We start from the raw sequence: 27,181 nt of genomic DNA, 5'->3' as shown, positions 1-27,181 counted from the left end.
CGCCCCGGAGCCGCGGCAAAGGTGTAAAAGAGCCACATGCAGCTCCGGAGCTGCGGGTTGCAGACCCCTGCTCTAGCCCACCATCCACCTTCCCTGGGGCTCGCCTCCTCCCCCCTTGCCTCAGTTCCACACTTTGCTTTCTGTACCTGCGGATTTTGTTTGCATTAAGAATAAAGATAAAAGCTACACTGGGGAAGCATGGGAGTGCCACAGAATGATGACTGTATTGTGTGGAGCCCCTGTTAATTATGAATTAATTATAAATTACCAGGCACAGCATTTCACTGCGAAACTAAATACTTCATCTGGAAGTGGCCCCACATAGGGATGTTGTCGTTAACCTGCATTTATTCAAATTGGTGATGTCTTCCAACAAGATAACCATAGCCTTGTTGTTTTGCCTGCTGTCATACCCGCTCTCACTTTGTGGGCTGAAATTGTTGTGTTGGATAATAAAGAGCTATCATGACTTACTGTCCTGTTTTCCACCTCTGTATTTAATAATTGTGGTAATTATTATTTTAGATAACCCATTATTATAGAATGCTTTATGCTGTAGTGACACAGGAATGGCTCGACTACCCATAGTTTGTTGCAACCCATTAGAAATATAAAATGCCTCTGGTTTATTTATATTTTGTTGCTGTTGACATTTTTTCCTCCTTTGTTTCTGGGAAGCAGTTGGAACTGGACCCTTCCAGTCAAATCTGGTGCTTTATAACCCAATATAAACCTCAATGTAAAAGAATACAGTACTAAACTTTACTAGATTAGCATAACCCTAGTGAGTAGTATCTCCGTTTGTTTTAAATTGTTAGGTTGTGTTTTTCTCTCCATATTTTATTTTTGGTTTGAACAAAAAACTTCTTTTGTTGTTGCTTCGAACACCTGTGCTTCATACATCTGTTAATATACAGATTAGTTGATCATATAAGCGTTGTAATTTGCAATTTTTAAAGGATCAAATTAAATTTGCACAACAAATGGTAGGTGCCCAGCCCTTTAATGGGTGCTGGAGCACCCAGGACCCAGGGCCTATGCTAACCTCAGACTAAGCCCCCTTGAACTCAGTGTGACTTTCTTCTGAACAGACATGGGTAGGCTTGTGCTGTTGTGTGCATTAATTTCAGTGAGTCTACTCTGAGTAAAACTTACCTGAATACCAAACCTGCACCTATTAAAGTTCTATTAAATGACTCCATTGTGTGCTCAGTTATATCCCATTAAACATCACCATCTTGAAATTAGTAAGCGTGGTAATTGTTGGCAGATTCAAAAATCAAGTGCTTATTTTGTTCATATGTTCTGGGGAAGAACCAAGCTCAGAACTCATCTCACTATGGCTGAAATCCTATACTTAGGTGGGATGCATGTATCTGAACCAGTTGGACCTGCTTCTGAGTAAACATTCATGTCTGCTCCCTTAAAACGATGATTCCACATACAGTTTCATTCTGGGCCATAGACTAGACCTAGATTTGGTTCCTCCTATGCTTTGCCAGAATGCTACCAGTCCAGACTGACAAAGGCAGTATTTTCAGAGGAAGATTGTAAAGCATATCATTGTGCTATAAATCAAGCTATGATGCTTATAAATCAAGGTATGGTGCTTTATTTTCATGAAACTGCTCTATATACTGCTGCTAGCGAACAATTGTGACAGTAATAATTATTGTGATTTTGAGAAAGATATCAACAAAGGCAAGTATTTTGAAAGGGCTGACCTTGCGGCTGTGAGGGACACAGGAGCATGTTTATCTAGTAAAAGGATGGTTTAGAAATTGGAGAGGCTATGGCTTCATTATTCTGTGCTGAACTGTCCTTTTGCCCTGGAGGTCCACCACGCTGTGGAGAGGTTCAGGCAATTCCCATTTATAGCCAAGCAAGTGACATGCCTGAGATTCTTTGAACGTAAGAAGCAAAAACTGTCCTGTTCACGTATCCAACATTTTAATCAACCAAATCCACAAGCAGTTATTGCGCTTTAAATGTGGACCGTCCACTGTGAGGACTATGTTGTGTTTCTTCTTATTACTTATAAGTGTTTGACTATAGTGTGGTGCTCTGCAGATTAATATTGGGGTGGGGGGAGTATTTTCTACAATTTCAGTTTCAACAGTTGGATATGTCAGACTTGGTTCATTTCAAGTAGCAAGTAGGAAACTAAGGTGGTTTGGGAAAGGGAAAGGCAGGTTCAAAGTGAAGCAGAAGTAAGAAAAACAGTTATTGTTATTTTTAAAATGCAACAAACAATCATATCCCTGCATGTCTGCTTCCATATGCTTCTGTTTCTTGAACACCAGCCAGCCAGGCAACATGACAAACCTCTTCTGAATCTGAGGAAACTTCCCAAAGAAGTTTGTGACGTGACACATTCAAGGTCAGAAATCCCACTGGGCAGGCTCAAAGCCTTAGGCACATTCAATTTGCTCTTTAGAGCCAGTGTGGTGTAGTGGTTAAGAGCGGTGGACTCATAATCTGGTGAACCAGGTTCGCTTCCCCGCTCCTCCAAATGCAGCTGCTGGGTGACCTTGGTCTAGTCACACTTCCTTGAAGTCTCTCAGCCTCACTCACCTCAGAGTGTTTGTTGTGGGGGAGGAAGGGAAAGGAGAATGTTAGCCGCTTTGAGACTCCTTCGGGTAGTGATAAAGCGGGATATCAAATCCAAACTCCTCTTCTTCTTCTTTAGAGCCAGGCTGCAAAAACGTGTAAGTCAGTTTTGGTAAGGAACTGTTGGAGGTCTGTTGCTATATATTGTGAAGGTGATATTTGACAAGCATTATGTGTTTAACCCAATTAAAGCAGTTCCTAAGTTTCCTAAGCTGCTTGTCAAATTAGCTTTCCAGCTACTTTCCATCCCATTATCTGCGGCAGAAGTTATTTTTGCAGTGAATGTAGTGTAAAGGAATGGATCTCGCAGGAACTAGGGTCTAGAGCAGGGCTGGCCAATGGGCCTTCCACTTGCTTTAGGACTCTTAACTCCCATCAGCCCCAGCCAATGGGAGCCCCAGGAGTCGGGAAGAGTGGGAGATGCAGTCCAGCAAAATCCAGGCGGCACCATGTTGGTTACCACTGGTTTAAAGTAATGGATCTTGAAGTCTCTTCCAGGAGATGCCATTTTAAGGAAGTCAGCAGAAATATGAGTGCATTAGGGGCTGTACCCTGCTTGCTTCGCTCATCAACGCCACTTACTTCCACCGCCACCAATTCCCCATCACAAACCCCCTCCCTTTACAGCTTTACACTTATTTATTTCATAAAGTTTATGCACTGCTTGGTTGTAAAAAACCCAAAAAAACCCCTCAAAACTGTTTGCAGAATGATAAAACAATAAAACTGAGGAAAAACTCACAACCATGTTTTAAAACATACAAAGGTTAAAATACTAAAACAGATTAAAATTACCTAAACTTTCTAAGCATCTGGGTAGGCTTGTCTAAACAAGAACATTTTTAGCAGACGTCAGAAAGGGACGCTGCAAGAGCACCAATACAAATGTCACTCATGTAAAAAACCCAAAACAGTAAAATTAAAAATTAAAACCAGTGGATACAGTAATAGCTGCTAGTAAGCATACTGAAATTTCTGCGTGCCAGGCAAACCTCCCAGGGCACCACGACTGAACTGTCTCTTCCTCTGGCCACCAACTGGCTACATCCCAAAAGCTGGATACTGATTGATGCCTCAGATGGTGAACGTAACACCTGGACAGGTCTAAGTGAAACAGTCGACAGAATGTGAAGGGTCAGTGGCCTCTCCCCGCCCCATATGACAGTAATATGCAGAAATATGTATTTTATCACTTTTCATTCTTATGCAACCAGTGTGACCTATGATTAGGATCCCATCAGGATCCCTTTGACTGAAGACTGTAGGCACAAATAGACCTTGAATGGTATTTGATGGTAGCGGCTCACAGCATCCATACTTTTTCGCAGCAGAGCTTATATCTTTACACCTTCAGCCTTTGGGGTTTGCTCTTCAGTGGCTCCTTCTTGCCTGCAAGAGACCCACAAAGCACTGCAGCTGCCAAATTACCACCATGCTTGTGTTTAAGCAACCGGTCCTTAGGCTGCTGTTGTGCTTGCTTACTATTTCAGAAACATCTCAAGAGTGTTCCCTAGAGAAAGATCAGTGATGAGCAGAGCTGTTTCTGGAACCTTTTGACTCATGAGTTTCTTGGGAAGTCAGTCACAGATATTAGTCATTCCATGAGGCATCTGCAGACAAGAGCGTGACTTGAAGACCAGGATACCAAGGTTTGCCATCTCCAAGGGGAGATGAATAGCTCCTTTGATGAGGGATGGAGGCTGATGTGCAGCCCCGCTGGGGGCAGAGAGGGTTAAATATTTAAAAGCCAAGTCACTGCCATCGCTGCTGCTCTGCCCCTTCATCTCTTGCCAGCTGTCTGCAGGATATATTCTCTGACATTCAATTTCTACCTCTCAAAAGAGGCTGCTGTGTGGCTTTGAAACTCATCGCTGTTTGCTCTTTCCAGCTTCCTCTCCAAATGCTGGGGGGGGGGGGGAGAGGAGCCGCATGTGTATTTCTTGACAAAGTGGCCTCTGAAAGTTTATGGCACAATATAGCGGTTAGTTTTCGAGCACTGCCCACTGCTGTTTTTACTACAACAGACGGACATGGCTACTCTGATTAAATGTACACGTCAAGCACTTCATGACATCATGTTTCTTCCACTGGCCAAATGATGGTTAGAAGTGACACCCAACATTTTGTCTGTTCTGGGACACAGATCACAGTCTAGCCCAGGCATAGGCAAACTCGTCCCTCCAGATGTTTTGGGACTACAACTCCCATCATCCCTGACCACTGGTCCTGTTAACTACGGGTGATGGGAATTGTAGTCCCAAAACATTCGGAGGGCCGAGTTTGCCTATGCCTGATCTAGAAACACCCCTGAATCCTGGCCTTGCCATAAATGCTTAGTGTACCATTTGGGGGAGGGGCACAAATGAACAATACGTTGTATTTGAAAATTAAGTTGCTACATGAAGAACTGCCATTTATTTTCAGAAAGCTCTCCATACAGACCAAAGTAGGAAGGGCTTATAATAGCACCATAAATTATCTAGCCTTCTTGGGAGGATACAAACCCATTTGAAAATGTACCCCTCAAACTCTTTCATAGCTCTCCCCAGTTAGGTAAGTTGTTTATTTTTTATTTGTTTATTAAATTTATATACTGCCCTTCATCCGAGGATCTCAGATAACTGAAAAACTGATAGATTCGCATATGAGTCTTGCTTTCAGACATGCATGTTGTTCATCCTGCTAACTTCAAGTACCAGCATTTTCAGGCAATAACAATTTTATTCCACCGCCTCCTTGCAGACGGTGGGCAATTCAGGGGCTGCTTCCATTGGGGAGATTTAATTGACTAGGATTTCTCAACTTCTCTGCCACATGCTTTGCATACAGAGACGGGAGCCCTGCCGCAGTCTCTGCCTCCCCATTTTAAAGGGATGTCAGGTATCAGGGCTGGAAGAGATCTCTGCCTTCTAAGATCTTGAAGAGACACTGCCACCCCAGACAAAACCAGCCAAGTAAAATAGCCCAGATCAACGTAATGTGGCTTCATTTATTGTATGGCTTAGCTGTAAATTATCCTGCGATATCAGGTGGAACCATCTGGAAAAAGCCTAATAGAATTATTATTATTATTTATTACATCTGTATACTGCCCTTTATCTGAAAATCACAGGGTAGTTCACAAGATAAGGGACATAAGAAGTTGTCGTCTTATGTAACAAATGTACATGACACACCAACTATTTTTATTCATTTATTCATTCGTATATACCTGGCCTTTTTCCTTGACAGGGGCTCAAGGCAGCTCACAGATAAAATAGGAACGGCTAAAAACATGGGGAGGGGGATAATTAAAAAAGCAATTAAACAGTAATAGAATTAAAGCGATATGTAAATATATAAGATCTATTAAAAAAAGATGACAAATTTAAAAATGAAGGGCACAGTCCTATCATTAGAAGCAATCAGTTCCCTAAAGCGAAGAAAATCTTCACCTGCCAGCAGAAAGACAAGGAGGGAGCCAGTCTGGCTTCTCGTGGGAGGGAATTGCAGAGTCTGGGAGAATCCAATGTCTTTGTTCATACCAGGTCTCTCCATGGTTTTAAGTTTGGTAATGAGTTGCAATTCAGCAGCTTCTCTTTCCAGTCATTACCAAACTTAAAATCATGGAGAGACCTGGTATGAACAAAGACATTGGATTCTTATCTCATTATACATGACTAAGCCATTTTTCACCTTCTCACCCCTTGCCTTTTCCTATTGCAGTCGTTAAGAGTCGTCAACAGGCTCATCTCAGCTATCTGCCAATCTCCCATTCCCACCACCCTTCTAATACCCCTCCCCACCTTCTCACCATATAGAAGGATCTGGCAACTTCTGTTTCAGTGTATCCGAAGAAGTGTGCATGCACACGAAAGCTCATACCAAGAACTAACTTAGTTGGTCTTTAAGGTGCTACTGGAAGGAATTTTTTTATTTTAAATCAGGGTTAGAAACTGGTTTGCAAACCCTGGTTCAAGCTAACTCTGGCTAGTACCAATTCATGTGTGACATCGTACCATAGTTAACTCCAACCAGGGAAAGGAACGAACAGGATTCTGTAGGGATTGTGGAAGGGACTCTCCTTACCACAGTTTAGAGATACAGTGGTACCTCGGATTACATACGCTTCAGGTTACATACGCTTTAGGTTACAGACTCCACTAACCCAGAAATATCACCTCGGGTTAAGAACTTTGCTTCAGGATGAGAACAGAAATTGTGCTCCAGCGGCGCGGCGGCAGCAGGAGGCCCCATTAGCTAAAACGGTGCTTCAGGTTAAGAACAGTTTCAGGTTAAGAACGGACCTCCAGAACGAATAAAGTACTTAACCCGAGGTACCACCGTTGCATCTGTGTTAGGTCGTCGACATTTGCCAAACTTGAAATTGGGAATGTTTATGTGCCAACAAACGTTGGATACATTAATGGTGTTTATATTTAAAATTGTGGATGTGGAGTGAGCATGGTGGTATGTGGGATGACATTGTGACCTTGGTACCCATTCTTGTGTTGCAGGAGGAAAGCTTTTGGCCGAGAACGTCTGGATCCTGTCTGAGCAGCCTTGTCCCCCGGCAGCCCCAGAAGACCTATCTAGCAGCGCTTTGCACTCAGCTGAAAAAGGTTGTCAGGGACATCCTGTCTTCTTCACCGCAACCACATGAGGTAAAGGAGTGGCAAGGCTTGAGGCATTTAGAGGATTTTTCTTACAGGTACTTTGGCAGGTTGTTCAGGTGAGGAGATATCAAAGGGTGTTCCAGCTTGTGTAGATTTAGGGTTATTATCTGGAACCTCCACTTACGGGGCAAAAGGTGGCCGCCCTATTTAAACAGGATATTGATCTCTGTTCAAAGCCATTCTCTGCTTTCTCAGGCAAGTCTTCTTCCCACCCACCCCTGCTTATAGTCTCGGGTTCTGTTCATTTTCAGCTTTCCTCAAGCCTCTTATCAGACGTCGAAACGAGAAACAGATTTGTTATCCCACCATCACTGACTGCCTTAAGCAAGTTCTCTGGGCGAAAGAAATGTGATAAAGTTGTGTAAGTTTCCCAGCTGGCCTCCCTAGGGGCGGCAATCCTACAATAGATGAGAGTGCGTTTGCGTCATAGGAAGTGCTTTTACAGAAGCCTTGAAAACAGGCCAAAGAATTTGCTAGCCCGCACAAATAGATACTAGCCCACCCACAGCGTGGTGCAGGGATAGCCTGAACAAGGGAGCTGGGTGTGAAAGAGTCTTCTCTTTTTGGGTGTGGAAAGATTTGCTTGCCTAGTTGCTTTGACGTTATTAGTTCTCAGCCCAGGTGAGTAGGCATTTGTTGATTTATTACATGTAAATAGTAGTGTGAACTGTCTCTTGAAGGTACAAAGAGAAGAACAAAACCCTTTTATTTCAGACGAGTCTCTAATTAAATAAATAGCATACCCTGGTCTAATCCCAGAGCCGGAATCCCTGTGGACATTATTGGGTTAGGTGTATTTTGTGCAGGGCTTGCTCTGTAGCGAGATCACAAGCTCTGGGGTCCCTGCAGGCGCACAGGTCAGAAGGGGCACAATCGATTGTATACGCCAGGGGTGGGCAGACTTCAGGCTTCTGAGATCCACTTCGTTTGTTTTCTTACTACAACCTTGACATCCACCAAGCCGAGCCTGATGCAAAGGACAAGAAGGTCCTGGAGCCAGTATAATTTACCTCTGAGTACTCTCCTGCCAACCTAGCAGCTCGAAAGCATGTCAAAGTGCAAGTAGATAAATAGGTACCGCCCCGGCGGGAAGGTAAACGGCGTTTCCGTGCGCTGCTCTGGTTCACCAGAAGCAGCTTAGTCATGCTGGCCACATGACCTGGAAAAACTGTCTGTGGACAAACGTTGGCTCCCTTGGCCTATAAAGTGAGATGAGCGCCGCAACCCCAGAGTCGTCCGCGACTGGACCTAATGGTCAGGGGTACCTTTACCTAGCTCTGAGTACTAGAACTGACTGAGGCTGATGGTTCTTGCCTATGAAAATCCACTCTGGTACCTCCCCTTCTTCGTTTCAGCAGCATAACTGGGAGGGATATTGTTTTGTTGGTATTGTTAGGTCAGAGTCTGAAATAGTTGCTGATTTACTTCAAATCTCCCAGAGACTGGCCACTGCACCCACACTGACCCCCCCACCAGCCACCACATCCATCTCCCTGACCTTCAGCTACCTTCTGCCCATAATATACTCATTATTTCCACACTTCGATCTTTGCAAAAACATCTTACAAAAGTGCCCCTGTAGCTGAGAAGCATGTGGTGCAAATCTACCAAACTCAGATCGTCACTCTTGACAAGGATAAACCAAAATTGGCTGCCCTGTGAAGCACCGCTGAATCCCACAAAATGGAAAAGCATCTTGCTGCTGAAAAGATCAGACAGTGGTTTTTCTTGCAGTTCAAAATAAACAAGTGTGTATGTTGGTTATATGTTCTAAGTTTACCATTCGTTGGGCTTCGTGTGAGCTAAAAATCCAGATTGTTTTACGTGGTTTTAAAAACTGGACTGCAAACTGGGCTCTTGCAGCAGAGAGAGCATTTTCACTGCCAACACACTATGAGATTATTCTGCATGGCTTTCTAAAGCATGCATATGCCTGGGTATTCGGGGAAAGTGCTGGACTTTCAGTTGGCAACTCACAGACCTTACAGGTTTGTGGGGTGTGAATTGTGAGGGTCTGATACACGTTTTGATTCCAGTGATCTGTATAGGCCTGTGGGGTATGGGTCCAGATCTTCTTTCAGGGATCACTGAGTAGAATCATGCAAGTCTCTGTTCATCCCTTTGTAAAATGGGGGGGGGGACCTTTTGGGCGGAGGCGTTGATGTTTCCCAGTATACTGTGGGCTTCTAAACCTTGCTAAGATGAATAAAGTTTTATAAGTATTGCAGCTGTAGAAATTTTCCTGAGCTGCTGAGTTTCTCCGGCTGAGGCCTGATCCTCATCTAGCCTTGTCAGCATCTGAGCTACTGCAGCAACATCCAGTCCTTCTGCACTGCTGTGGGAAACCCTGGATGCGCCAGTGAACGACCCATAAAGGTATTGGCACAGTTTCCTAAGGGTTAGCACTGGTTTGGGGAGATGCTGCAGTGAAGGCCCCTCTTGTGTGGTCCAGGGCTTTTCATATCATGGAAAAGATAGTCGTTGCCATGGTTTCCTCACTCCTGCAATAACAGGAGTACTTTCACCCTATGGTTGTGAGTTCTCTACCTGTGGAACTCTGATTACAAACTGTCCAAAGGCCTGTCACTCATCCGGAATAGTGCTTTGAACCTTGAACAGCTGAAACAGCACCAGGGTTGTGAGTTAGTGCTGTAATATTAGCACTGTGGAAAGCTAACATTTCACTAATGCCTGACTGAAGATCAATATAGCATGGGATGTAAAGGTAAAGGTACCCCTGCCCGTACGGGCCAGTCGTGTCCGACTCTGGGGTTGCGCATCCATCTCGCTTAAGAGGCCGGGGACACTTCCGGGTCACGTGGACAGCGTGACGAAGCTGCTCTGGCGAGCCGGCACCAGCGCAGCACACGGAAACGCCGTTTACCTTCCCACTAGAAAGCGGTACCTATTTATCTACTTGCACTTAAGGGTGCTTTTGAACTGCTAGGGGGGCAGGAGCTGGGACCGAACGACGGGAGCTCACCCCGCCGCAGGGATTCGAACCGCCAACCATACGATCAGCAAGCCCTAGGCACTGAGGTTTTACCCACAGCGCCACCCACGTCCCACATGGACGCATGGGATCCGCATGGGATGAGTGAATATTAAATAGCATGTCTGAGGGACTGGTTGTGCCCTCAAACCAGGGTAAGCTAAACCATGGCAGTGCAAATTCATGAACGTGCTGGTTCCTGAGGAGGAGATTGTAGCTGCATTGCTGCCCCAACCCTGGCTTTTTTGGTTTGGTCTAGCGTATTGTCCAAGCCTGGGATCATAGTTAGGGTCTCTCCTCCATGGCCACAATGCGTAGCCAAGGTTTTCCTTATAGTTACAGGTCTTGGTTAAGGAGTCGTGATGGCAAGCTGTACTCCAGTTCAGCGTGATGTGCAAACCAGGCCAGTGAGGGATCAGATGGAGAAATGAGTAAACAACAACCACAAGCCACTGGATTTTAAAGCAACATTTTCTACAAGAATTTTAATTCAGCATTTCCCTTTCTCCCAGAAAAACACACACTTTCTAGGTCATTATGTACCTCCAGGGGCAACTGCCTGCAGCTTAGGATAGGGCATGAAATAATGAAGTCAGAAGAAGAAACACAGGAGAGGAGGTTTAGGTTACACACAGAGTATGAGAAACATCCTAATAACATCCTAAGAGAGTGCACTAGTCAGATAAAATATTTGGACCAATGCAACTATGAAGTAGGACTGCCAGCTAACCAGAAACAAACAAAGACTGCCCTTTCTTGTGGCTCCCATAGATTCTTGATTCATCGGAATCATTCGGTGGCACTTTTTGCTTTTTCACAGCATGGAGATGAGTGCTATCTCCTGCTAAACCCGGCTGATTAAGCTGGTAAGAGAGCAGAGGAGGGTAAAAAATAAATTAAAAATAAAAGGTCACTGAGGCTGCAGTCCCATGCACACAAGTAAGCCCTATTGAACTTGAAGTGACTTATTTCTTAGTCAGCATGCACAGGAAGAACAGACTCCATGACAGTGAGTAGCTGCCTTTGCAACAGTGGTGGCAAAGATCTGTACTTATTTCTTGAACACAAATGCTGTTTGTTTGCACTGGATATGCAATATGACGTTGCTCTCCCAGTCTTGTGATTGCTGCTCACCCAATTTTAGCACTTTATTCGCTTACATATTTAGCCAGAATGGAACAATGATAATTTCAAGCAGTACAACATGCTCCCTATGGGAGCTGTGAAATCTTTTTTTAGGGCTTGCAGGAATGTTTGGACAGACCTTAGTCAGCGTTTCTTCAGCTGCAGAAACTCCAGTCCTGAATATGTTATACAGTGGTACTTTGGTTTAAGAACAGCTTAGTTTATGAACAACTTGGATTAAGAACGCTGCAAACCCAGAAGTAGGTGTTTTGGTTTGTGAACATTGTCTTGGAAGCAGAACATGTTTCACTTCCTGTTGAGTGTGTTCTATTTGTAAATTGAGTCCTCCGCTGCTATGGAAAAGCACGCTTTGGTTTAAGAAAGCTTTGGTTTAAGAACGGACGTCCGGAATGGATTAAGTTCATAAACCAAGGTACCACTGTATTGCTTAAAAGAAGTCAGTGGGATATGAGCCAGTCTTGCAAGTAAGATGACAAAAGTTACTAGCCAACAATACTCCTTTTTATGAGACTAACAACTTCTATGAATAAATTGTGGTACATAAGTAACCCAAAAAGATTTAAAGAACCACCTCATTTTTGGGTTAGAAATGTTTGCCGGCCAGGCCTCTTGGCAAAACTGCTCAAAGATCTGCACTGACCGCTGATTTGTTACTGGGTGAAATTAAAGGTTCTAATATGGGTATTATGTATGAAAGGGACGCGGGTGGCGCTGTGGGTTAAACCACAGAGCCTAGGACTTGCCGATCAGAAGTTCGGCGGTTCGAATCCCCGTGACGGGGTGAGCTCCTGTTGCTCGGTCCCTGCTCCTGCCAACTTAGCAGTTCAAAAGCACATCAAAGTGCAAGTAGATAAATAGGTACCTCTCCAGCAGGAAGGTAAACGGCGTTTCCGTGCGCTGCTCTGGTTCGCCAGAAGCGGCTTAGTCATGCTGGCCACATGACCTGGAAGCTGTAGGCCGGCTCCCTTGGCCAGTAAAGTGAGATGAGCGCTGCAACCCCAGAGTCGGCCACGACTGGACCTAATGGTCAGGGGTCCCTTTACCTTTAATATGGGTATATAAAGCCCTTAACAGCTTGGGATCAGTTTCATTTAAGGGATTGCCATGCCCCGTACATGATGATTTGATCGCTCCAATCTGCCTAACTTGCACTTTTACAATTGCCACATAATGTCCGTTGCTGAGGAATTGTACCTGTAAAGTGTCAGCACTTCTGCTGTAAAATTCCCTGCCTATTGACATTGCAGGTGCCCTTGCTATGTTGCTTTTGATGCCTGCTAAAAATGCTATTTTCCCCCAGTCTACCCAGGTTTTAATAGTTTTTTAAATGTTACCTTTGTTTGTAATGATTATATTTTTATGTCTATTCCACTGGTTTATGGATTTTAGCTGTTTTTTTAATTTACAAAGTTATTACTATACTGCTTGCAGAGCTCTGTAATTATTTCCTAAATAAATAAATGATTCTTACTCATCTGTGATCACTGGTGAATGGGAAAGTGTACAAGAATATTTCAGGCAGCCCAGCGAGACTGAGGATGCAACCAGTGCATCCTCGTTTAAGAAAAGAACTTAACCGAACCTTGAGATAATCATCTAAGGCCCTTCTTCATGTACCTCCTCCATGAGCGGTCCAGAGGGTGGCAACATGAGAACAGGGCCTTTTCTGCGGTGGCTCCTCATTTGCGTTCTCCCCAGGGAAGCTCACCTGGTGTTTTCATTGCACACCTTTATGTCTTTGGCTTATTGACATCCAATGCTCTTTTAAATGTGTTGTGTGTGGGGGCGGGGGTGGGGAATTATTGGTTTGTTGTTGTTGTTATTTTAATTATGTATTTTGGTGTTTTTTTATATTGCATTTTTACGTTGTGAACTGCCCTGAGATGAAGGGCAATATATAAATTTAATGAATAAAAACACAAATAAAAAAGGGGGCAGGACCAGTGACAATATGGGGCTGCAACCGCCACATGTATACATAAGCGGCTTATCACATTTTTACATTGTTACTCAGCAGAGAGCAGGGGAAGGATGTTTTTACCTGCTGCACATTACTTGACTTGTTTCCTTGTGCGTCAGCTCTGCTCTGGGAGGAGTGGGGATGATAATAATAATAATTCAACCTTTCCGTCCATTTTTGAAAAACTTTGTTCAACGTTCTCTTTATTGTGCTTGTAGTGACACCTTCTGGTCATCCCTCAGCACTGATTTCTATTAAAGTTGTGTATTTTGTGATATGCCCAAGCATGTACTGTGTGTGCTATAATTTGCAAAACTGGCAGGCAGGAAAATGCAGTCAGGAAAGAAGGATTATTTCACCGTTGTTATTCATTGTTAGCATCTGTATTCTGTATGTTCGGTCCATTGAATGAAGATCACAGTAGGTGCAGAAGCAACAGATAATATATGCAGCCAACACTATTCCTGATGTTCTCTTTTTAGGAATGGAGTTTTCTGGGGATGTGATGGAGACTGGTGAGGCTGTCAACAGCCTAAAGGAGGCAAGAGGAATTCATTGGGGCTGGAGGTGTCAAGAGAATTCTGGCAAAAATGACTAATATTTCCTTATTTGTCCCATGTTTGGAATGGAAATCATTTCACCAGACTGAATCACATTTTAAATGTATTTCCCCCCCCCCCCAAAGGAAAGTTTATTGAATGCTATTCTTTAAAATTGTTTTTAGGGAACCGGCTTAACGAGTTTCATTACATTAAGCAATATTAGCCTTATATTAAATCAACAATATTTGTGCAACAGATTCAGTTAGGGCGGACTTCGCTCTGTCGCACTTAAGGAGGCCAGAAGCAGAGACATGGAGTCGTGCAAGGCAAAGGTATCAAATAGTTCAGGGGCTGCCCTGGGTGGTGCTGCTTGCACAGATCCTGTTAGCTCCCATATCCCAGTTTGCCATTTGGATTAGAGCCAGGGGGGTTGGCAAAATGCTTGCAAAGCCGCTGCTGTCAGGTCAAGAGCGCTGCTTTCAACATGTCTGGATGTTTTACTGTTTTGCGGAGAGAAATGGTAGGGCATCAAATTATCTCGTGTGTTGATAGCTTTCCACTGATGGCTTTTGGACTGGGGGGGTCGTGTAATTGGTGTGGCCAATACCAAAGCTCTGGCAGAGGAGTACCGTATTTTCCGCTCTATAGGACACACCCGACCATAGGACGCACCTTGTTTTAGAGGGGGAGAACAAGAAAAAAAAATTCTCCCCCTCTCTGCTCAGCGCCCCTTCAGCGAAGCGGCAGGAGAAACGGAGCCCCTTCCATAAATATAGATTGGAAATGGCTGTGTATAGTGAATACTTATCTACTTTTAAAATTCTCGTTCTTGATCTTACTTCTTCCTTTTCTTTATCTTCTTCTTGTTCTTTTCTTTTATATTTTACCTTTCATTTCTTTTCCTTATTGTGAATATTGTTTTGTAGAGGTGCAAATAATTGTAAATATGAGAAGAGGTAAAATGTTTTCTAATTTTCTATTGGTTACATGTATTTTCCTTTTTTTGTATATTTGTATTTTTTTCTAATTTGTTCTCGATAAAATGAATAATAAATAAATAAATAAATAAAGCTCATCACGTGTCCATCTCTTCATCCCACTTGGCGGCGTCAGGCAACTTCATGTTTTGTCACATGAAATCAAGGAACATGGAGGCCTGCAGTAACCGGCCCGGCCTCTGGAAGTGCCGTGTATGGTAGGAGAGACTCCACAGCTGCTTTGATCCCTCCGTATTGCAAGAGGCTCTCTGGCGTCTCATGCTTGAGGAGGGTTTCCACCACTGCCTGAGCCTCGAGGTAGTTCCGCAAGTTTGTCTTCCACGTGATGGAAAACGTCAACACAGCCTCTGGAAGAAGGGGATTGGGGAAGACACGTCAGGAAGGAGTGCAAGTTGCAGGCAGCGTGGCCACCTTGAACCAACACACCTCTCTTGCGAAGCGTGGCCAGGTCTGGGCACACATCTGACCTGCGCCTTTCTTCAAGGCAGGGAAGCAGATCCAACACCCCTCCCCACCTAGTAGAAACAATTAATGATGGGAGGGGTGACTGAGTTTATTCCAGACTACATGGCTTGCAGGAATGGGTTTTATAATATTTATAAAAGTACAACAACAATATGCATTATAATCTTTGCTCTAGTATTACAGAGCTGGTGCAGCTAATTTGAGGCTGTGTACACGCCATACATTAAAAGCATTATCGCTTCTCCCCTGTAAGAATCCTGGGAACTGTAGATTACCCTTCTACCGCATAGCTACAATTTGTAGCACCCTTTACAAACTGCAATTCCCAGGATTCTTTGGGAGAAATGTGCTTTTAATGCCTGTTTTTCCTGCAGCAGGCATGCTCAGATACCCCTCTGGAAGCTCAATCCCACAGACAGCTGTGACGGCCACCAACTTGGATGGTTTTATGCAGGAGAAGGCTATCAATGGCCACTAGGCACGATGGCTATGCTCTACCTCCACAGTCAGTGGCAGTAACGTTTGTGAATAGTAGTTGCTGGAAGATGCAGGAAGGGAATACAGTATGCTCTTGTTTCCACAGGCCTCTGTGAGAACAGAATGCTGGACTAGACAGGCCAATGTGGCCTCATCCAGCAGGCACTTCTTATGTCCTTACGTGGTTCAAGGGTAGAGATTGTGAGAAGGCATCTTCCAAAGCAATCCCACCCTGCAAATAGCTTTGGAGCCTTCTTGCCTCTAGCCTAGCACTCACCCCTTTTCCTGTTCCCGCTGGAGTCTTCTTTTGCTTGCCACACCTGCGGGCTCTCTTCTGGCCAACGCTGCCAATGACAGATCTTAAAAACTTGGGGTCGGTGAGATTCGGCAATCGCAGCACCTTGTGCCTGCTGGACCTCCTGAGCGGAGCGGGTTGTGTCTTGCTCCTCGTGAAGTAGGGTGAAATGTGAGGAGTGTTGCAAGCCGGTGCAGAGGCAGAAGGTCTGGTCGAGATGGTAGAGCACGGCTTCTCTGTCAGGGGCTTCTTCTTAACCCAGTGGAACACCAGTATCATACGCCTCTTAGATGGGTTGGACATGCTGAAGAAGGTGCTGGAGGCCCAAAGACCAGGGTGACTTCAAAGCGGAGGACGCAGCAGGCAATTCCCTATCAATGGTGCCAAATCCAAGCAAATGTTAGCTCCAGTCCTGTTAAATCGATCCAGCAATTATGAACGTTAAATAAGGGATTAATTCCTCAGGCAGTATGAAAAGACTCTATGTGGCTTTTCAATAGCTGGGAGCTCCCAACTACTGCCACTGTTGACAGCCTGTTGCCCCTTCACTCTGCTTGAATGGGTTATGTCACAATGGTTCCTTCATTAGGTGTTTGTGAGCATGAAAATGCTGTTGGGAGTTTCAGCAATGAAGGCTCAGCCATAACATACTCTTTGAAAGACTGAACATTTCCTCTTTTTTATTGAACAAAATTTATATACCACTTTTATAATTTATATACAAATTATTAGGAGAGTAAGTTAAAAATATACTGTAGCTTATTCACTTATAGGCTAGTTTACATACTTTATTCCTTCTTATACTTCTATCCCACCTTTCCTCCATACACTTCAGCCTCCACCTTCTCCATTTTATCCTGACAGCGATATTGTGAGCTAGGAGCTCAGTGGTAGAACAACTGCTTAGCATGCAGAAGGCATCAGGTTCAGTCCCCAGCATCTCCTGGTGGGACTGGGAGCGCTCCCTCTGCGCTTCAGAGGCTTCGCGTTGCTATCGCTGAAGCCAAGGAGCCTGCATTCGCTCCATAGGACGCACACACATTTCCCCTTAATTTTTGGAGGGGAAAAAGTGTGTCCTATAGAGCGAAAAATACGGTACATTGCAGATCAAAAGGTAATTGAAAACAAGCCCCCAAAGTATCATTCTTTAGGGTTGCAGCGTGTAGATGTCTAATCCATCAAAATATTGGCCGAAGCTACCTCACTTCTCCAGATGTGTTAAGAGGGGGTTGTCTGTGCAACTTTGGGTTGGCATTCAACTGCAGGACTGCTTCAATTGCAGTGAAATTACCATATTTTTCCATGTATAAGACTAGGTCCCCCCCCCCTAATAAATTATGTCAAAAATTAGGGGGCATCTTATACACAGATACTGCTGAGGCCATTTTCTTAAATCCAAGTCCCCCAAAATAGGGGGCATCTTATACATGGGGGTGTTTTATAGATGGAAAAAATTGGTACTCTGTGACATCTGCTACAGTGCCTTATGAACAAGGGTGTGGCTGCAACACCCTGGACCTCTTCGTTGCTGAAGACCAGGGTGAGATACAGTAGACAGCAACCTTGGACTTGTGCTTATCTATTTAGAAAGTCCTAACCTAGAGCAAAATAAACGAATGAATGAATTTTATTATTTCGGTCACAGACCAGTTCCAGCTCACATACAATATCAAGGAATTCATAAAACACGAAAGGGATACATTTGAATTTGCAATTAGGTAGAACAGGGACAATACAGATATAGCAACAGTTAAAAAATATATATATATAAACTTAGTCACTAACATATAACCTAAAATTATCATTTTAAACCTTAATCATTATGATAGCACAGCTTGTTTTTTTATGGCAATCGCATAGAATTTGGCTGCCCTTAACGTGATCTCAGGATCCTTGTCCTCTACCAGGGATTTTAGACATTGAAGTTTGGATTCATTTGGAGATTTTTTGTATAGCAGGGGTAATAAATACCGAGCGTCTATCCCCGTAGAAACGGCAGCCTAACAAGGCATGAGAGACAGTTTCTACCTCCATCAAGCCGCAGGGGCAGACTCGTTCCGCGTACGGTTTACCCTCAAATCTGCCCTGCAATAAGGCAGATAGCAACATGTTGAATCTAGCGAGGGTAAATGACCGTCTGAGCAAAATAAACATTCAAAACAAAAAACCAGAGGGGTGGGAAAGGCCTTTGGAAAGAAAGAAAGACCTTTTTTGGGAAGTTTGGTATTTTTGTTTGTCTCTTTTGTGGAGCTCCTCTGGAGTGGCTTATGAAGATGCTGCCACTCTGCCCATCTCCTATGGCACACCCATTCTGGCCCTTGAACGGAGAGCAAAGATGCAGTCAGGGTAAGGGGAGGAGGCACACAGATCAGTGCGATTAAACCTTATTATGACTGGCCAACAAAATTCAGTTTCCTGTTGCAGTTGCTGGCTGCCTTGAGACATTCTTTGGTGTATGGTGAGGGGAATAACCAGATCAGCACAGCATTTTGAGTAAAGTTCAGGGTTGTTGCTCTATATTTCGGATCTTTTGCCGATATAGCTGTTACAGCAAATGATGCAAATACTGTAGATCAGCGTGAAGAAATGTTTTGATTTTGTTGGTGGCTATAATATAAAATGGCTGCTTTTCCAGGCAGGGAGTCGGTGCTTTGTTACTATGGGAACAATAAAGTTAGCAAAATGCTGGCTAAATAATAAATCAACCAGGGAGATAGACTGTTGTATAAAAGTGGGGCAGGCAAGCAGGAGAAAGAGGCAGCAAGAAATGAGAAGGAAGAATCCAGTAGCTGTGTCTAAGATGGAATCCACACACATATAAAAAAAAAGCTGCAAAAATGCTTTTTAAAAAAACCTTCTGAAAAATACATTGGATTTTGCAAAGCTCACTGTCACCATCTGGTGTCACATTTTTCTATCACACTTTACAAAACATTTAAAATGTTTTATTTGCAGCTGTGTATCTGAGTCCTGAGTCAGGCTTTGACTGGTGAAAATTCTTAAGACTCCCCAGAAACAGGAAGAGGGCATGGTTCCTTTCTCCATCTATTGCTTATCTGTTTAGCCTATGTCTCTTCAGCAGCTAGCTGTCCCTATGGAGTGTAGTGGGGAGAGAAAAGGACTAAGATCAGCAGAGATCAAACAACCAACTGTTGGAGAAAGGCAGCCAGCCGGCACTTTCTCCACCCCCTCCAGCTTCCTCTCCTGCCTCCTGAGAATCATTCACAATTCTCAACCATCTCAGAACTTGGTTTACACATGACTGCTTTTCACTTGACGAGCATAATATATAGCTGGAGGATTCTTTAAATCAGGCTACGGGGGATACATGCCTGATATGCTCTGATTTACCTATCTTTTTATGTCGCTGTGTTTTGGATAAGGAAGGTCTGTGTGGCCTCTCCAGTCTCCTGCTGCCTTGTGGTGGGTTCTGACTGTTACAGGGAGACTGTTTTGGTGACAGCAGCTGCTGGCGCCACTGGACTTGCCACTGTGTATGTTGCAACCAACGTTCTTAAGGCAAAGGTAGGCCCCCGTCCATGTTCATCAGGAGGGGGTGAACTACAGCTGGCCTTTAGACTCAGATGGCATTATGGATGGTTCTACAATCCCCCAGGCTGCAGGGGAAAGGAGTCTCCTCCCCTTTCTTGGATTCATGCAATTATGCCTAGTTTTCTTTTATTTTCCTTCCGAGTGGCTGCTGTTGCGCTCTTTAAACTCTTCTTCTTCTTCTTCTTCTTCTTCTTCTTCTTCTTCTTCGGCGATCACTCATAGCCGAGTAAGATTGTCTTCCATAAACATGGTTTTAATGAGTCCATAAGTGACTGCGGAGGCCAATTCTGGATCCACACGTCCTTCCACAGTGGGGGACATTGGTTTCCAGGTGGGAGATGATCACGGTGAGGGTTTGCCAAGCATGCCTTCCTCTTAGCACGTTTCTCCCTTGCATCCTGAGTTCGAGTGTCTTCAAAGCCCATGACACCTTTGGTAAAGGCTGTTCTCCAATTGGGGCACTTGCAGGCCGGTGTTTCCCAACTGTCAGTGGTTATACTAGATTTTTAAAGATTTGCCTTGAGACAGTCTTTAAACCTCTTTTCTTGACCACCAGCATTACACTTTCCATTTTTAAGTTCGGAATAGAGTAGTTGGAAGACGAGCATCAGGCATCCGCACAACATGACCAGTCCAACAAAGTTGATGTTGAAGAATCATTGCTTCAACACTCATTCAAGAGTAATGGCAAAAGGTTTCCCTGCCACAGCAGCTGGAAGGCAATCTTTGTGTGTGTCTGTATCTTCTGTGATTGCAGGTCAAATCAAATCAAATATCTTTAATACGGTCAGTGACCAGGAAGGAGGCCAAGATGGCGACGGAGGTAGCAGCCTAATTAGAGCCTCCGATTTCAACTAAGCGTTTTTATTAGTTTTAGCCTCTTCAAGACCCCAAAACTGCACCTTAAGGACCTTAAAGACTGTTGGCTGTCTGTCCTGTCGCCTCGATAAGGCTAGGCTTCATAACTCCATAAGGCTAGGCTTCATAACTCAACAGAGCAACTAGCGCTCCCGAATGGAACCGCGGGAAAATCAAGAGAAAACCCGATCCCTAAGCAAGAAACTACTCCTAAAACAACATACTCTTGCAGAAATCTAATTCTAAATAAACAAAAATAAACAAAAATCTAATTCTAAATAAACAAAAACTCATCATCCTACCTGTATACATGCACAAAGATCTTCTTTCTCCAGCACAACAGAGCATTTATATTCTCAAGAAAACTGAATTAGCCGTTAGAGGGTTCGTCCCAGCAGAAAACATCATTAATGTTAAATTCCTGCCATCAGACAAGGACCTAAACAGAGTTGTGGTAACATTCAGAGACTGTGATTGCAGGTGATAGCAGCAGCAGGTAGTGACAGCAAATGCGATCTGGCTCTCCAGAAAGGGGCTGTCCAAAGTGTGAATTACAGCAGCGCCAGCCGGAGAGAAGAAGTGATGAAGCTGACTGAGAACAATGGAGCCGGATATGGTCATTGACACTGTTGGCGGGGACATCTTCAAGGAGGCGTTTCACAGGTGACCTGGGGCCTGCAGCTACTTCACACGCCATAGGATGACCTACAAAGGCCCTTCCATCTTGGAGGGTTTACCTGGATGTGAGCTCTAAACCATCTCCAAAGATCCCCCTCCAAATTGGCCAATTATATTTTGGGATACCTGTGTGGGAACCAGCACAATGTAGTCCAAAACGTCTGGAGGGCACCAGGTTGGAGAAGTGCTATTTGAGGGGGTTTGTTTCTGACCTTGTATAATTCTGGCTTCTTCGTGGCCAATATCTGAAGAAGTCCAATTGCTGTGCCATCTGGTTAGTATGTATTTCATATATTTATTAATTTATATACTGCTCTTAATGATAAAAGATGACATAGCCAAATGCATGACAGGGCAAAATAAAACCACAAAACCATCTTAAACAGACAGAAGCAAGGCAAGGCCATTTCAGTGACAGATGTCCCAGGAACAATGTGGTAGCCTGTGGCTTCCCTAGCCTGTTTAAATCTGGTTGGCCCTTTAGCATAAAGCCAAAAGGAACTTGTTATGTACTGAAGTTCTCACCCTGGGCCAGCAGGGGGATACTGTAGATAGTTATGCAAATGAAGGATCGAAAGTGACGTTCAGTGATTGGATAGTTTTAGAAAGTTGCTACAGTAACGTTGTACTGGAGCTCTATATAAGCAGGCTGACTGAGCCCTTCAGCTCAGTTCTGTTCTGGCCTCTGAATAAACAAGAGCTGTTTGAAGAATCGCTGTGTCGTCTGATAGGTTCACCCACAACTTAACTGAACTGGCAACGATTAAGGATTGTACTTGGCTGCCCTAAAAAGCTGTTTAGTAGCCTCAAAGGGGCCTGATGTTCTAGCGCTTTGAGCGCATGTTTGTAAATGTGACCTGCTTTCTTCATTTGTTGCGCACAATGCTTGAGCGTTGCTGCAGAGATATGTGTACACTGGCATCTTTGCAAAACTTCTCGGGCCTTTGTGTTTGAATTCTTTTTAGGTAAATGAAGCCTTTGCACATGTGACGCAGCATAAGTCTACAGGAAAGGTGGTCATCCCCGTTAGTTAAGCCTGTCTTTTTTGGGAGGAAACCACCCTTGGCTCCATCCCGCTGAAGAGGAAGGAGACTGCCACCATGAAACCCAAATGATTCACTTAAGCCACTAAGGCAGTTTTGGATTATGGGAGCGGATAGGATAATGTGCAGGCCCACCCGCTGAATGCATGGTATCCGTATAGCGTCTACCTGTCAGAACCCAACAGTGTTGTATTTATACCCTTGTCTTCACCCAGCTTTCTTGCCATCTTCAAAAAATATTGGAGCAGCAGCAGCAGCAGTGCTGGCAGACTACACTCCTAGAGTATTCAAGCCTAGAGAACGAGACATTTCTGTCCCTCTAAGTTGCCTGCAAGGGAGACTGCCTGCTTAGGAACCACTCTGAGTTCTTTGGAGGAAGAACAGTATAGAAGGGAGCAGAGTAGAGCTGTCTCTAGTGGCATGCTCAGCACCTATTTTTGCTGCTGCTAGGCCAGGCATAGGCAAACCCGGCCCTCCAGCTGTTTTGGGACTACAATTCCCATCATCCCTAGCTAACAGGACCAGTGGTCAGGGATGATGGGAGTTGTAGTCCCCAAACATCTGGAGGGCTGAGTTTGCCTATGCCTGTGCTAGACTAAGAAGAAAAGAGGGGTAGAAGACAAAGGCTCAACCATCTGCCAAAGTGACTTGCCGGCAAAACCCTTTACCTCCACTGCTGCTGCTGCTGCTGCTGCTGCTGCCTCTGCTGCCCTGTTTTGTATACGTCTCAAGGCTGGCAAATGAGAAGCCAGGTGTACTGCAGGATGGAGAAGGCACCAGGTCTACTGGTGTTGTAAACTTCAGTAATCCTCATTTCCTCCTCCACTCCTGCTCTGCCAAGCTAATTCTCACATGTGAGTGAGTCGGCATCCGCCTGCTTCAGGAGACAACAGGAGAGTGTGCCTTGGGGGACGGTGGTGTGACGTTAACATATGAGAGTGCTGGAGGTGAAATAGTTAAAACAAATTACCCAATCAGAACCCAGGGGGTGGAGTCAGAGGGACTATAAAACCAGCTCTGGGAGGAGTGAAGGGTGGAGTTTGTTGGGAGTTGGTTGGAGTGGGACAGAGTCTGTGGGTAGGTTGAGTTAGTGTAGTGAAATAAGCTGAGTCAGGGACAGTTAGGGGCTAGGAAGACAAGTAAATATCTGAGAGGTGGTTTAGTGAGTGAGAGCAGGTTGCGGAAGTTATAGGTCTGGATAGGCAACCCATGATTGTAATGGACCGATACCGTTTATGAAACCACATGCTTGTTAAACTGCAATAAATAAACAGAAGTTTATGTTCCAATTTAACCCTGGCTGGACTCAGTATTGTACCAGATAGGGCCTGGGTGGTGGCAGCGAGAAATAAAGTGGTGGCACAGGGATCAATAGACGGTGAAATGTCCAGGGACCCTGTGTGATCGCCACAGCGGGAAGTCAAATCATTGGAGTTACAGCACCTGCTGCGACTATGTCAATGGAAGGCAGGTCCCACGGAGTGAGAGCCGAACAAGGCATTGCCCGAAGTTCTGTATTACTGCCTTCCACATGGTTTTGTGGTTTTTAAGCCAGAAGACACATTGGCCAGCTCAAGCATCACCCGCTCAAGGCAAGTTCCGGCACCTGTTGTTCTAGAAAAATAGCACTGTGTCCAATTATAAAAACTATAATAACAACATATAAAACCATTCCACACAAAACAGAATCAGTAGCCTGATTTCTATATACAATGGTACCTCGGGTTACATACGCTTCAGGTTACATACGCTTCAGGTTACAGACTCCGCTAACCCAGAAATAGTACCTCGGGTTAAGAACTTTGCTTCAGGATAAGAACAGAGATCGCGCGGCGGCAGCGGGAGGCTCCATTAGCTAAAGTGGTGCTTCAGGTTAAGAACAGTTTCAAGTTAAGTACGGACCTCCGGAACAAATTAAGTACTTAACCCGAGGTACCACTGTACATACACAAACACACTCCTCCACCAGAGTTCAGGGAGACAAGGTGAAAACACTCCCAAGGTGGCTGCAAAGCCAAGCCAGGTGGCTGGGAAGGGGCCTTGGCCTGTGGAGAGTCGTGAGAGCCAGACGGAGAGGCTTGGGGGGCCACCTTTGGCTTCCCCACCCCTGCCTTACAGCAATATGACCTAGCATGGGTGCGAATGCAAGTGCTTCAGTGTACACATCACATCAGTCCAGCACATGGCAATCTGGAACCTGTCCCTGGTCATCTGGTCACAAGGATGTTTTCTCTTATGCATGAGCAACGTGCCCTGTGAGATTAAGCAAAAACCTGTTGTAACTTTATATCACCTGAAAACGTTTTGCTGGGTTTCCTCCACATCACCCCCTGCTCTGCCAAGCCCTCCTCTGGTTCCTAAGCCGTCTTCAGAAGCTATTCTCAGCCATTCTGAGATCTAGGCATGTGCTTAGTTTGACGATGCCAATTTCTGTATGTTTTTATACGCGTGTGTGTTAGATGTGCTGCAATGGTGTTACACAGAGAAAGACCCCCCCCCCCCAAAAAAATTCAGAAGCTACCAAGAATCTAGAGTTTTGGTCTTTAATCAACCACCACCAAGCTGCACATAAACTGCATGTGGAGTGTTTTATTCTCATTTTAAACCAATCTTAAAATTCAAAGCAATCCAATAAATAATGCATCCCCATGAATTATGGATATTCCAGTGCCATTGTCTCTTGGCTATACTATATAGCCCAGAGGAACATTTTTAATTACAGAGCCATGGCAGAGTGGATAGGAAATGTTTTGTTTTCTGCTCCGTCAATTAACAGAAGTGTGCCTTTCCACTAACGATTCAGATGAAAAGTCGTGCACAGAGCACTCGAACTCGCTGGAGCTCCTCCACTTCGCATGCGGCAGAATGAGGTGGTGGAATATAGATGTTACAGAGCTGACTTTAGGTGGAATGACTGCTCCATCATGTAATAAAACAACTACCTGCAAGTAAAAAGCTAGCTCGTCAGGGGGAAAGGGTCTCTCCAGCCTCCTCCTTGCTATGTTAGTTTTAAATTTGGCTGGGAGTGTTTTCATTCATCACAAAAGTGTCCATTTACCTGCAGGGTGATGCAGCACATTCCTGTCTTCCACATCAGGATTACATGCTTAAAGGGCATGCAGATGTTTCTGCTCTGAGACACTTCCCGCTGCAGCATTTTGTTGCATGGTCCCACATGCTAATAACAGCCTTATGCGTGCAGCCAAAATGGCACTTTCCATGCAGAAGATGCTATCAGCAGGCTTGGTGTTGCAGAACTACAAAAACGTTGCAAACGAGGAAGACTGATAACACACAGTGGCGTAGCGTGGGGGGTGCAGGGGGGGGGGCCGGCCGCACCGGGCGCAACACCTGGGGGTTAGGGTTAGGGGGCGCAAATCCACAGGTTAGGGGGCGCAAATTACTTGCCTTGCCCCGGGTGCTGACAACCCACGCTACGCCACTGATAACACACATTGCGCCTGGAAAGGGAGGTGCGGAGAGGGAGAAGAGAGCGGCTCAAATCCCGCAACGTTTTGTTACAGGTTCCACTTGTTCTCATGTATTTGCACGCAAGAGTGCAACATCCATAGCTCCTACAGCTATTGATCTTCGGATCAAAGGCGGCATGCAGATTTAATCAATAAATAACAATAACACGGCAAACAGCCCTCCATGGGGATAAAACCTCTCTTTTTTTAAAAAAATGCTTCTGGTGCAGTTGTCTCAAGACATAGCTGACATATGTACAGCTGCTTTGATGCTTGGAGCGATTAGGGGCATTAAAACGCTTTGCAGGCGCCCAAGGAATTCATTCCTTTGTCCAGTAGCGAAGTGACCTTCTCTATATGGCGGTGCCTATGCGGCCGCCTATCTTTTCCCTTATTTGTAGTGCGCGTAACTAACGTTCCGGCGGCAAGCAAGGATCCCAGCTGGAAGGTTCCGACTAGCTGACGTGGCGGGGAATGCCTGTGGGCGTGGCTATGCTAATAAGCCAGACAGGAGCACAGCTTGTTGTCATGATGGGATGGAGAGGCATAAGCAAAGACTTTGTTTTAGTGATAGGTGGTGTAAGTAAAACCTTTTTTAGCAATAAATAAAGGGAGTCATTTCAAAGAATAAGGCAAGCAAGGGAGGGGGGCGCAATTTCAAAATTTGTAAAAAGCAGAATGCATGAAATGCAACTTGTTAACGTATTTAGGAAACTTGATCCCTCTCTGGAGGTGGGCGGGTGGCCTTTGATTCTAATAATCCTTCTTTTGTACGTTAAAGTCACTTGCAGGCTGGTTTGTGTTTTGTTTCAGCTGCATCCCCAGGAATTAACCATCGCAGGAATTGTGTAAAACTTTGCTCTAAAACGCTTAAATCAAGTTGGCATGTTGACTGGTAGATTTTTAAGCACAGAAACGTCTAGCTGGGGGCAGGGTGTGTGTGTGTGTGTGTGTGTGTGTGTGTGTGTGTGTGTTTAAATAATTACATTAGTGAAGATGGGGGGGGGGCAGGAAGGATGGAAACTTTTTATATGAACCGCCCTGAGACCTCTGGATATACAGTGGTACCTCGGGTTACATACGCTTCAGGTTATACAGACTCCACTAACCCAGAAATATTACCTCAGGTTAAGAACTTTGCTTCAGGATGAGAACAGAAACCGTGCTCCAGCGGCACGGCAGCAGCGGGAGGCCCCATTAGCTAAAGTGGGGCTTCAGGTTAAGAACACTTTCAGGTTAAGAACGGACCTCCAGAACGAATTCAGTACTTAACCTGAGGTACCACTGTAGAGTGGTATATAAATTCAATTAATAATACAAAAAACAAACAAACTGCAAAATACAATGTGGACTACTGTCAAAAATATGTCAAGGGATGACACGCCAAGTCTGGTAGGGCTTACTTCCTCTGAATGGGCCAAGCGTGGTTCAGAGTCTTGC

General features: G+C 44.7%; 2 protein-coding genes across 4 annotated transcripts in view; both read left to right on the top strand.

Moving 5' to 3' along the window:
* Positions 1-13,606: 13,606 nt before the first annotated feature.
* On the top strand, positions 13,607-22,364 carry LOC310709818 (quinone oxidoreductase-like protein 2). The gene is given in 8 exon segments (XM_083509860.1): positions 13,607-13,904; positions 14,484-14,530; positions 18,391-18,486; positions 19,584-19,665; positions 21,031-21,159; positions 21,161-21,213; positions 21,318-21,375; positions 22,194-22,364. Coding segments are annotated over 8 exon segments (591 nt in total). The 5' UTR covers positions 13,607-13,847; the 3' UTR covers positions 22,263-22,364.
* Positions 22,365-26,233: 3,869 nt separating this feature from the next.
* SEC16B (SEC16 homolog B, endoplasmic reticulum export factor) overlaps positions 26,234-27,181 on the top strand; it is a 56,889-nt gene continuing 55,941 nt past the window's right edge. For 2 of the 3 annotated variants that reach the window (XM_083507091.1, XM_083507088.1), the window contains exon 1: positions 26,235-26,320. The gene's annotated coding sequence lies outside the window, so the exon portion shown is untranslated. Of the gene's footprint in view, positions 26,321-27,181 lie in introns of all 3 variants that reach the window. The other variant, XM_083507086.1, reaches the window with a different exon arrangement.

Source organism: Podarcis liolepis (assembly GCF_965112155.1).
Source record: "Podarcis liolepis genome assembly, chromosome: 6".
Classification (NCBI taxonomy): domain Eukaryota; kingdom Metazoa; phylum Chordata; class Lepidosauria; order Squamata; family Lacertidae; genus Podarcis; species Podarcis liolepis.
This window is presented reverse-complemented; position numbering and strand designations above follow the sequence as displayed.